This window comes from Macrobrachium nipponense, chromosome 22 (genome assembly GCF_015104395.2).
Source record: "Macrobrachium nipponense isolate FS-2020 chromosome 22, ASM1510439v2, whole genome shotgun sequence".
Taxonomy (NCBI): domain Eukaryota; kingdom Metazoa; phylum Arthropoda; class Malacostraca; order Decapoda; family Palaemonidae; genus Macrobrachium; species Macrobrachium nipponense.
This window is the reverse complement of record NC_087213.1, coordinates 53767065-53778641: the sequence shown is the minus strand read 5'-3', so window position 1 is coordinate 53778641 and position 11577 is coordinate 53767065. Positions and strand designations below refer to the sequence as shown.

The 11577-nt window shown below is 39.9% G+C and overlaps 1 protein-coding gene and 1 long non-coding RNA gene across 3 annotated transcripts in view; one reads left to right on the top strand and one right to left on the bottom strand.

Annotated features, from left to right (window-relative positions):
• The first annotated feature begins 613 nt into the window (after nucleotides 1–613).
• The window catches only part of LOC135198650 (sarcosine dehydrogenase, mitochondrial-like), a 38246-nt gene continuing 27282 nt past the window's right edge, over nucleotides 614–11577 (top strand). The window contains exons 1-8 of one of the 2 annotated variants that reach the window (XM_064226440.1): nucleotides 614–826; nucleotides 3788–3966; nucleotides 4468–4578; nucleotides 5031–5167; nucleotides 5699–5911; nucleotides 7210–7333; nucleotides 8393–8625; nucleotides 10031–10193. In XM_064226440.1, the coding sequence (XP_064082510.1) occupies nucleotides 3798–3966; nucleotides 4468–4578; nucleotides 5031–5167; nucleotides 5699–5911; nucleotides 7210–7333; nucleotides 8393–8625; nucleotides 10031–10193 (1150 nt within the window). In that variant the 5' untranslated portion in view covers nucleotides 614–826; nucleotides 3788–3797. Of the gene's footprint in view, nucleotides 827–3784; nucleotides 3967–4467; nucleotides 4579–5030; nucleotides 5168–5698; nucleotides 5912–7209; nucleotides 7334–8392; nucleotides 8626–10030; nucleotides 10194–11577 lie in introns of both variants that reach the window. The other variant, XM_064226439.1, reaches the window with a different exon arrangement.
• LOC135198655 (uncharacterized) overlaps nucleotides 6466–11577 on the bottom strand; it is a 36482-nt gene continuing 31370 nt past the window's right edge. The window contains exon 3 of the long non-coding RNA XR_010310858.1: nucleotides 6466–6593. This is a non-coding gene — a long non-coding RNA (uncharacterized LOC135198655). The remainder of the gene's footprint in view (nucleotides 6594–11577) is intronic.

Genomic DNA, 11577 nt, shown 5'->3' with positions numbered 1-11577 from the left:
GGAGTACCGACTTAAAGATTGATTGAACCAAGATGCACCCATGACATTAAAATAATAATAATAATAATAATAATAATAATAATAATAATAAGTAAAACTGGATCAGATGATGCAGTTTCCTAGGTTTCTCATGATGAACGTCATTACAGATTGGAATATGATGCCATTTGCTTGCAATACCGTCAAAATGTTGTGAACAGATTACTCAGTAATTTGCCTTCAAAAAAATCTATTGCAAACTTGGACAGATAAGTGGGAAGATACTATATATTTTCAAGTCCTTTGATAAATACCTTGTCAAGTAGTTAGAATCGATAAGTACATAAACACGGAGCATAATATTTACATAGGCCTATTATTATATCCTCCTTACTAAGCCTACAGTAGTTAGTTATATATGCAGTTGTTGTTGTTGAAATTCAGCCGCTATTTTCTTACGCAACAGACCTCAGGATTTTCCCATCATTCATTCAGTAATATGACCTAAATAGCCCCGGTGAGAACATCGTATACTAGCAAACACGATTGGAGTATATTGTAACATTTCGTAGTACATCTCTCTCTCTCTCTTTCTTTTCTTTTTTGTATTCCAAGTACTTCCCGTTGTTTTAGTTGTCGTTCTCGCTCTACTGCGGGAAGCTGTTGGGCTTGGGCACACCTGTTCATTTTAGTGATGTCGAACCGGTACCCGTGCCCGGGCTGTCTTCAAAACTTGACAAATAGTAGCGATATCAGTCTCTGCACTCGTTTTGCACAGAGGAGATCCTGAAAGTAATTCTCGTCTGCGCTCAGGGACGACCAGGACAGGACAGGACGGGAAGCCCACGTAAGTTGTACGGGAATATTCACGTGCTTTATTGAAGAGGAGCGTCGTCTATAGACCCTGTTGTAGTACCATCCCAAACCGGCTTGTGTTTGTGTGCGTGTGTGTGTTTGTGTGTCACAGCAGCGTTTATCTTTCTCATAAATAAAAGGCCACACTTACAACAAACGCTTAACTTAATCTAGTTCCTGTTAGATACAGGATAAAGGAGTTCCTGGTGCTAAAACAACCGCATATTATAACGTAAAGCAGTGCCGTTTGAAGAGGCCATTGCCTTGCCAAAAGGGAACAGAGCCAACTATTTAAAAAGCAGAAAGCAGTGATGCGCCACGTGGACCAAAGGAGCGTGCTGCCGCTTTAGGCGCATTGAAAGCACTAGTGGCTATCCCTTACGTGGTATATTCGCCAAATGACGGAATTGTTTTAAGAAAACAAAAAATTCATCAGAAATTATTCTTTGTAGTGACTAAGAGCTCTTCTGTTTGGTAGTGATACCGTCCAAGATGGAATAAGATAAGGTGAGTTACCTAGAGGTCTCGTTTTCAACGCTCATGCGCATGACGTCACTTTGAGACTGGGGAGTTCAGCCAGGGGACAAATAGGCGGGAAATATCCCGCATTTTTTCACAGATGTTTATGTTTTCATTTGCGAGGACAGATTCATCATGGTAATATGTGCTTTATATGGGTGCTTCAATTCTTCTGAGACCAATATAACTGATAGAAGTGGAAAAATTAGATTTTACCGTTTCCCAAAAGATGCAGAACTATGTAAGAAGCGGGTGGATATATGCAAAAGAAATAATGGTATCAATGCCAAAACTGCACGAATTTGCTCGTCACATTTCCAAGCCAATGATTTTGCGAGAAGCCTTAGGCACGAATTGCTCAATTATTGCCCTAGACTGCCCGAAATGTAAAACAAGGTGCCATACCGACACAAAATCCTTATAATAATGTTACTGTTGCTTCAGGTAAGCCTATCACTAATATCTCGTCATTTTAGCTTGGTTTACTAAGCATATGTATGCTTCATGTAGCATTTTGGTCAACTACGCGAACTGTATATGAATAGGCTCACTTGGAAAATTGAGAGATTATATGAATATATCATTCATATCAATTATATTTCTCATGCAAGTAAATCTTTAGCCACGATCGGAAGAATGTCTCTGAAGATCTGATGGAGAGAGAATTTTGCAAAAATGTTTTCGTGTGCTAAATACTATTTCTTGAGCTTTAAATTATATAAAAAAAAAGTTAAAGAAGCATGTGCGTTTATATTTTCATCAAATCGAAATGCCAGTGCGATTAAAAGGGATTTGACTTGATGAACCTGTGCATGAAATATAATATGGTAAACAAAGGCAGAGATGCTTTCTCGAACAGCCCTCGTCAAGTCGAAATACTTGATCAAATGATTGATTTCCTAGTAATGCTAAAGTGAAAGGCAAAATGTCTCCGTTCCAGAACGGCGTTATTATTTCATCTAAATCAGTTAAAGGATTGTATAACATGTTGCATGAACTGTATGGATTAGAGTGCTTGTTGACAATTCGGCTATGTCAAGACACAGTCGAACATCTCTTTTCTTTCATACGACAAATTGGTCATTGTCAAATGTCATGATCATCCGTCACCTTTGGAATTTAAATATAGACTACGGTTATTCATAGTGGGTAGAGACAATAGTTTAACCAGTCAGGGTCTTGATGTTTGTAGTAATGATGAAGCTACATCTCTGTCACTACAGAGTGCTTAAATGTAAGTAGTCCATCTCAAAGCTCAAATGTTGCTCCCAATGATCCAGATTCCGAGTTATGTATCTCTGCGTGTCTCATGAAGCACTTTCTACCTGTTACAATGAGACTGAGACTGGGGAAGATCAAGTAGAAAATCTATTATAGATAGAACCTGAAGCACTGATAGGAAATGAGTACTTGAGTTATTTGTGAGGGTTCGTAGCGTTTAAATTTATAAATAAGTTTACATCATTAGGCTCAGCTGATGTAGATAAAACAGGCGAGGACTGGATATCATATGTAAAGAGAGAGGTATTATATATATAGGCCGCCTCATCATTTTAAAGAAAATCTATAAGAAATGGAAGATTTATTCAAAATTTTCCATGGTGATGCTCTAAAACCAGGAGTCGGAACAATTTCGAATCTTACTGACGTATTCAAGGTAGCCAATATTGATGTTCCGAAGGTCATGAACATTTTTATTAGGTGTAGGCTTCGTTTTAGAATAAAAATATTAAACTCTAAGAAGGAAAAATTTCGTAGCAAAGGTGTGAAAAAGATAAAAAAAAATCTTGTTCAGTAATATTGAAAATTAATTTGATTGAAATAAGAGACAGAATGTAGAAATCCCATAGAAAAGGTATAATTAGATGAAAACAAATTGGTCAGTAATCTTGAAAAAATCGCTTGATTGAAACGAGAGAGAGAGAGAAAGAGAGAGAGAGAGAGAGAGAGAGAGAGAGAGAGAGAGAGAGAGAGTCAACTGCAATGAGATTTCCAGTTAAATGTTAGGAATAAAGCTTATGTCATGCGTAAATTTTTATTTCCATTGTTATTATGTTCCCTATCATATGAATTTGTATTTTGGAAATATAGTCATAAAGACATTAATATTAGCCTACTTTCTTAAATGCAATGTTAGGAATCCAAAAAGAGGCATGAACAATAAGGCTAATAGTCAAGATCATAGCTACAGGGCAGCGTCACATATACGTAGTACACTCAGAAGTCTCCAGGTGACGTCACAGAGAGCACAGCTGAGCCCCCGGCACCATGCGCGGTAACTCACCTTATCTTATTCCATCTTGATACAGTCTACGAAGGAAATGGAAATCTAGTACGTAGTGCAAGCATCAGCAATTTCCAAATTATTTATATTTCTATCAATATGTCGGCCATTCTGTCTGTCTGCCTCTCAACCCATTTCTCTCTTCAGCAGGCGTCCCGAAATGAAGGGATCCCACCGATGCATGAGAAACATCAGAACAGGGACTGCAACCATTCGCAGAGGCCTTCCGGCTCTCCTCCAAGGGACAAGGCGCGAAAATGGTCGAAGATTTGCCTGCACTGGTGGGGGGGAACTTCAGCTTCCGAGAGAGGCCAATGCTGTTGTTATAGGTAAGACAGACACTCTCTCTCTCTCTCTCTCTCTCTCTCTCTCTCTCTCTCTCTCTCTCTAGTGATGGTCCATAATCTAAGACAGAAGTTGGAAATTCTACTATACGTGTGTTCCTATATAATCCATCTACCTTCAAACAAGTGTTCCTATAACTTAAAAGTAGCGTCTCTATTCTATAACACGCGTAAACTAAAATATCTTTAAAATCGTTAAATAAAATATCTATAAAATCCGTAAAATAAAATATGCTCTGACAATGAGCTTAACTTGCGTTCACGCCGATTAAAAAAAAAAAATACGTCAATCAAGCTGGTGGTGTTGATAGAATATAGAAGAAGAAGAAAAAGAAGAGGATGAATATAAAATTAGGCCAAAGGCCGAGCGCTGAGACCTACGAGGTCACTCAGGAGGTACAGTAAGTGGAATGAAAAAGGTTGCAGGTTGATGTCATACAACAAAACTATAATTTTATGTCATTTTAGTTTATTTTGTCATTTCAGGCGGTGGCATAATGGGCTGCTTCACGCTCTACCACCTGGCACGATTAGGCTGCTCCCCTGTTCTGCTGGAAAGGCACAGACTGACGAGCGGCACCACTTGGCATACGAATGGTGGGCTTTTATTTGCTCTGAATATCCTATTGGCTGCTGAATTGCGTTATTTATTAATTAGAGTATATATACATATAATATATATATATATATATATATATATAAATATATATATATATATATATATATATATATATATATATATATATATATATATATATATATATATATATATAAGTTTTTCGTCTGTCAAAGAAATTATTCTCTAGAGGCAGTTTTTATCACGACGTCAGGACTTAGTGTGTTGTTTCTCTGATACACTGAAATTCAAACTTTTATCGCGGTTCGCATTTTTGTGTTTTTCTTTTTTAAATCGTCTTCGACACGACTTTTAAATAAAATTATGAAATTTACAATACAGCAAAGCTCACCCTTATTTCATTAATAATCAAGCCATTTATCAGTCGTCACGTCAAAAATAAAATATTCCTCAATCAAAATTGTTCCCGTAGGCCTAGTCTGGCGCATCCGGCCCAGGGAATCGGACACGGCGCTGCTCAACGCCACCAGGGACATGATTCTAGACCTAGAGAGCGAAGAACCTTCGGGTTGGATACCCAAGGGCGGCCTCTTCATCGCCTCCAACAAGGTATTAGACTATTAGACTCTTCACAGAGAATTTGACGACCTAAAGAGTGCTTTTCTTCTTCTTCCCACTTTTCTTTTCTTTTTTCTTTTTTGTCAAACCTTGCTAACGCTGTCATGTCCTTGCATAAATTAGGATAATAGATGAATCAGCTAATAGCAGAATGACAGATTTGTGTTTTTGTTTAATGTTAGACATAATATTAAAAAAAAAACACACACAGACAATAACATTGAGAGTAACACAACGCATGATACGTTTTCTATACTTCCATAACGTCGTTTTCTTCTTTTTCTTCTTCTTCTTCCCTGCGTTTCATCACTTCCCCTCTTCCATCTTGCTGTCAAATCATTTCCCCTTACTTTTCGATTTTGATAGATTTGTATTTTTGTTTAATGTTACAAAAAAAAAAAAAAAAAAAAAAAAAAAAAAAAAAAAACATTGAAGGTAACGCAACGCAAGATACGTTTTCTATGCTTCCAAAATAACGTCGTTTTCTTCTTCTATCTTTCTTTCTTTCTTTTTGCTTCACAGCTGCGCATGGAGGAATACGCCCGTCTCCTCACCCTAGGCCGAGCGGCAGGCGTGGAGTGTCACCTCCTGACGCCGGAGGAAGTGAAGGCCTCCTGGCCTCTCCTGAACGTGGAGGACGTCACGGGCGCTCTGTACAGCCCAGGAGACGGCGCTCTCGACCCGTCAACCCTCTGCAACGCCCTGGTTCGAAGGGCACGCCGAATGGGCGCGCAGGTATATTACCGAAAATAAATAATAATAATATGCTTTATTTCAGCTCAGGGCCATATACATTGAATATACAAAATACAGACCGTAACATACACAATCTAGATACATGAGACATGATAAAAAAGAAAAAGGTAATGAATAATCGGCACTTATCCACAATATAGCTGAGGTAGCATAAAAGCTAGTAATCATAATACTGGTAATAACAGTAAACATATTGGTGACAAAAAATATGCATTGAGAGTAATAACAGTTAGTGCACAAATTATATAACTTAAATTTCAACTGGAGACCTTAGGTGGTTACAGTAGTCAGGTCCAGAGGGCTAAATACAAAAATTGAATGTAAAAAAAAAAAAAAAAAAAAAAAAAAAAAAAAATAACTTGATAGTAATCTCAGTAATAAAGAAAAATTAAAATAACAGCAATAAATGTAATAATGACAAAAACTGCAGATGACATCTTGCCAATACAGAGATAAGTCCTTTAGGGGACAAGGCCTCATTTTCCCATCTTTCCCACAGTTTAGATCTTTTTCTTGCTTCACTCCTTAGGATGCTTTGTATGAGCGAGTTGCTGCTGTTTCTCACTCGGGAGACGATTATCCGATATTATCGCAATGGAATCGTTGACTGATTGGACAGTTTATTTTGAACTTTTGGCTTTGGGGTTTCATACGAAAATCACTGCCGTAACGGGACAAAAAAAATGGAACAAATTTAATTGTTGTTTCTGAACAAAACAGGAACAAAAGTCAATGCTTCTTCTGAACAAAATGGAACGAAATTGAATGTAGTATCTGAACAAAATGCAACAAAATTCACTATCGTATCTAAAAAATGGATTAAAATTCAATATTATACCTGAACAAAATGGGTACAAAGATTATTGTTTTATCTGAACAAAATGGAACAAAATTTAATGTTGTACCTGAACAAAAAAAAGTAACAAAATTCAATATTGTATCTGAAATATGGAATAAAAGTTAATGTTGTACCTCATCAAAAAAGGAACAAAATTTATATAATACCTGAACAAAATGGGTACGAAAATCATTGTTTTATCTACACAATATGGAACAAAATTTGATGTAGTATTAACAAAATTTACTATCGTATCTAAACAAATATGTAACAAAATTCAATATTGTACCTGAACAAAAACAAAACACAACTCAATGTTGTATCCGTAGAAAAATGGAACAAAATTCAATAGTGTACCTGGAAAAAAAAATTTGAAAAAATTCAACGCTGTACCTAAAACCAAGAGTTATAATCAAGACTATCCATGTACGCATTCCAGGTCTACGAGGGCGTAGACGTCCAGGAACTGGAAACAGCGGAGGGCCCCTTTGGGGTTCGGACCGTCAGAGGAGTCATGACCTCCAAGGGCTTAATCGGCACCAAAAAGGTGGTCAACTGCACAGGTGAGTGAAAGTGTTCTCAGTTGACCTTTCGTCCTTTGTGACTGACTGATTGATTTACCCATTGGATCGCGCGGTGCACTGTAAGCATTCAGAGCTGCACTCCTCGCTGTCGAACCTCTCTCAGTTCCAGAGAATGGCAGCAGGAGTGGAGGTAAAGTAAAAGGCTGAAAAGTTAGGGGCAGCTAGGGGGCCGAAGGGACGCTGCACACATCCTTCAGTAATGCCTACAGTGCGCTACGTAATGTGCACTGATGACAACACCTCCCTACGGGATAAGTTCTGTTTGATGGTGGCTTTTCCAATTAACCCAGCGTTGATTATTATTTTTTTTTTACATTGCAAAAGGTTCACAGTATTGTTTTTAAAAAATGGCATTACGTTTTGTCGTCAGGATACTCTCAAATGATGACTATTGCAGTATGGAAATACCCTGCCGTTGGTAATATTCAAATATCTATTCTTCACCGTCGAAGTCATATACTAAGCCTTCTCTTCTCGTCTTGCCACACTGTTGTATGGCAAGTTTGACACGAATCCTATTTGACAGAACGATGCTCAACTCTGCCACTTTCGTTGAAATAAACTATTTTGAACAGGAAGTGAAGACTTCGCAGTTGTCCTATGAAATCATTGTTAGGAGAGGGTGGATAGTATAAGATCGATGAAAGAGAATAAGAATGAAGGACAGCACAAGGAAACAAAGGGGTACCAGCAAAGAACGTTAAGTAATGCCTACAGGAAAGGAGGACGCTATATACTGTCAGGGAGTAAACGATTTTTTTCTGTTTCCGGGTAATCTGTTTTGACTTGATGTCTACTTCTGGAACGCGCTCCGCCTCCCACGTCACAGGGCAAAATAATTCATATTAGAACACAAACACTATCGCCGTACTGGCCCATTCGCGACACGTAATCTGTGGGGGGGGGGATAATGACTTATGTCCACAAGATTAAATGTCGATTATATATGCCATTGGCGTCCGTTACATGATATTCAGATCGTTTTCGAACATGATATCTTTAATTAATAGCTTTTTCCACCGTGATGGATTCCGTCAGGTGTGTGGTGCGATGACGTGCTGCTCACACGCCGCCAGCAGCTGTCAGATGCAGAATACTGCTACAAGGGGCTGCCACAAGTATGCATGGAACACTGCATCGTGGTCATGGAGCCTCTGGAAGGCGCCCGCATCATGCCCAACGTTAGGGACCACGACGCCAGCATGTGCTTCAATGTTCGGGGGGACTCGCTTGTCATCGGGGGCTACGAATTGAACGCCCCGACAGCCCAGGTGAGACTTCGAAAGAAAATTGATTAACCTGTCTTGGGATGAATGTCTCCAGAGTATATAGAGCGTGCGAAGGAAAGTGAAGCTGTGGACTGGTAATGTCGCCTCTGCTGAGGAGACATGAATGAAGAAATTAAATCGTTTTTGTCTGTCTCCGCAAGATCGTGAGCTGAACGGTTCAGGTGGTGCTGTGAGATGATCAAAGTCTATGAATGTTAATCAATAATTATTCATATGCTGCTCGTCGTCAGTAAGTCCGAAACAATTTTCTTTTTTCAGTTGTGGTCACTCACACATTCCTGTGTAAAAAAAACTTGCGTAAAAATTCTCTTATGGCTTCAGTAATTCTATCATTATTTCTTGTCAGTTACCTATTTCATTTGTGTCCAAGCCCCACTGTCAACCATTATAGCTCGCGCCAGACCCACCATCCTCTTCACCCAACTTGGCGTCATGTTGACCCAGTCATGTGGTCCCTCTGCATCCTGTCATTGCAGGCTCTCCTATAGGGGAGCCTCTGGCACCTTTCCTGACACCCTGTCCATCACTTTTCTGAGGGTATTCTACCCTCCTCCTCCTTGTATTCCCTACAACACTTTTCTCAGGGTATTCTACCCTCCTCCTTGTATTCCTTACACCCTGTCCATCACTTTTCTCAGGGTATTCTACCCTCCTCATTGTATTCCTTACACCCTGTCCATCACTTTTCTCAGGGTATTCTACCCTCCTCATTGTATTCCTTACACCCTGTCCATCACTTTTCTCAGGGTATTCTACCCTCCTCTTTGTATTCCTTACACCCTGTCCATCACTTTTCTCAGGGTATTCTACCCTCCTCATTGTATTCCTTACACCCTGTCCATCACTTTTTTCAGGGTATTCTACCCTCCTCATTGTATTCCTTACACCCTGTCCATCACTTTTCTCAGGGTATTCTACCCTCCTCATTGTATTCCTTACACCCTGTCCAGCACTTTTCTCAGGGTATTCTACCCTCCTCTTTGTATTCCTTACACCCTGTCCAGCACTTTTCTCAGGGTATTCTACCCTCCTCTTTGTATTCCTTACACCCTGTCCATCACTTTTCTCAGGGTATTCTACCCTCCTCATTGTATTACCTTACACCCTGGTCCAGCACTTTTCTCAGGGTATTCTTTACCCCTCCTCATTGTATTCCTACACCCTGTCCATCACTTTTCTCAGGGTATTCTACCCTCCTCTTTGTATTCCTTACACCCTGTCCATCACTTTTCTCAGGGTATTCTACCCTCCTCTTTGTATTCCTTACACGCTGTCCATCACTTTTCTCAGGGTATTCTACCCTCCTCATTTTAGTGTACTGATAATAACAAAGACAGCAAACAGGCGGTGGAAAACTAATCGAAACTGTGTGTCCTTTCTCTGGCAGGTAGATCGAAGCTTCTCGTTCGGGTTATACGACTTCAAGATGGACAACTTCCTCGAGATCATGGAGGGTGCCATCAACAGAGTGCCAAAGCTGGCCGAAGTGGGCATCAAGGCCGAGATCTGTGGACCGGAATCCTTCACACCCGACAAGAGACCCCTCATAGGTAAGGGACCCGATCCTGTTCGCGACCCCTCCCAGGTAAGGAACCCGATCCTGTTCGCGACCCCTCCCAGGTTAGGAACCCGATCCTGTTCGCGACCCCTCCTAGGTAAGGATCCCGATCCTGTTCGCGACCCCTCCTAGGTGAGGAGCCTGATCCTGTTCGCGCCCCTCCTAAGTAAGGAACCCAATCCTGTTCGCGACCCCTCCTAGGTAAGAAACCTGATCCTGTTCGCAACCCCTCCTAGGAAAGGAACCCAATCATGTTCGTGAAGCCGTTGGTCTGCTAAAAAAATTGATTGGCAATTTAGTTGCCGGAAAACCTGTTTTAGGTAAGAATAGAATAAGAGTAGAATATAGAGAATTTAGGCCAAAGGCCAAGTGCTGGGACATATGAGGTCACTCAGCGCTGAAAGGGAAATTGACAGTAAAAAGGTTTGAAAGGTATAAAAGGAGGGAAACCTCAAAGCAGTTGCAGTATGGTACAATTATTAGACAGAATGAAAAGTAAGATGGAAGGAAGAGAATATGAATGGAGGAAAAGTAAAAGGAATGAACGACCTTGCAGCTAGGGGCCGTAAGGACGCTGCAAAGAACCTTTTTAAGTAATACCTAAAGTGTAACTCATGCGGTACACTGACGGCACTAGCCCTAACCTCCTACGGGGCTCTTTTAGGTACAGCACAAAATTGACCCGTGATTTGCTCATCAAAAAAACTTCTCTTGGATAAAGGATTCGATCCCTTTTTCGTGGGCCTCAGTGGCGTGGTCGTTATGGTCTTCGCCTGCCACCTCGGTGGCCATGAGTTCGATTCTCGGCATTCCATTGAGGGGTCACGTAAGTCACGTAAAGCCGTTGGTCCCGTTGCTAAATAACCACTGGTTCCATGAAACGTCAAAACACCATACATGCAAACAAACCTTTTTCCGTGGGACCTTTGCTGAACTCCAACCTGGGCGTCATTACATTTAAACCTTTGCTCTAGAATAGATGACGTCATAGCAAGGGAATAGATTACTCGAAGCTCAGCTTAATGCTTAATGTATCTAGATTTCTCATATGCATAAATTCGGCATGTGTTCCTCGCTACATTCGACGACATGTAGCACAGATGTATAAAAGGCCATATCTTTATTACATACCCTCCGTGAATTATTCATTTATTTATTTGTGCTGGTTGTCACTTACTCGTTTTTATTATTTCCTTTCGAAAATGGCATTTGGTAGTCAGTCCCCATTACTTTTACCCAGAGAAAATGTTTTAAAATATATAAAGTTTTTAATTAATATTTTTGTTCAAATTTCTCTTCATATTTTTCACTCACATTTCACTTTTATTTATTCTTCTTAAGGAACTTTTTGTATATTTTTCAAATTCTCAGAAACC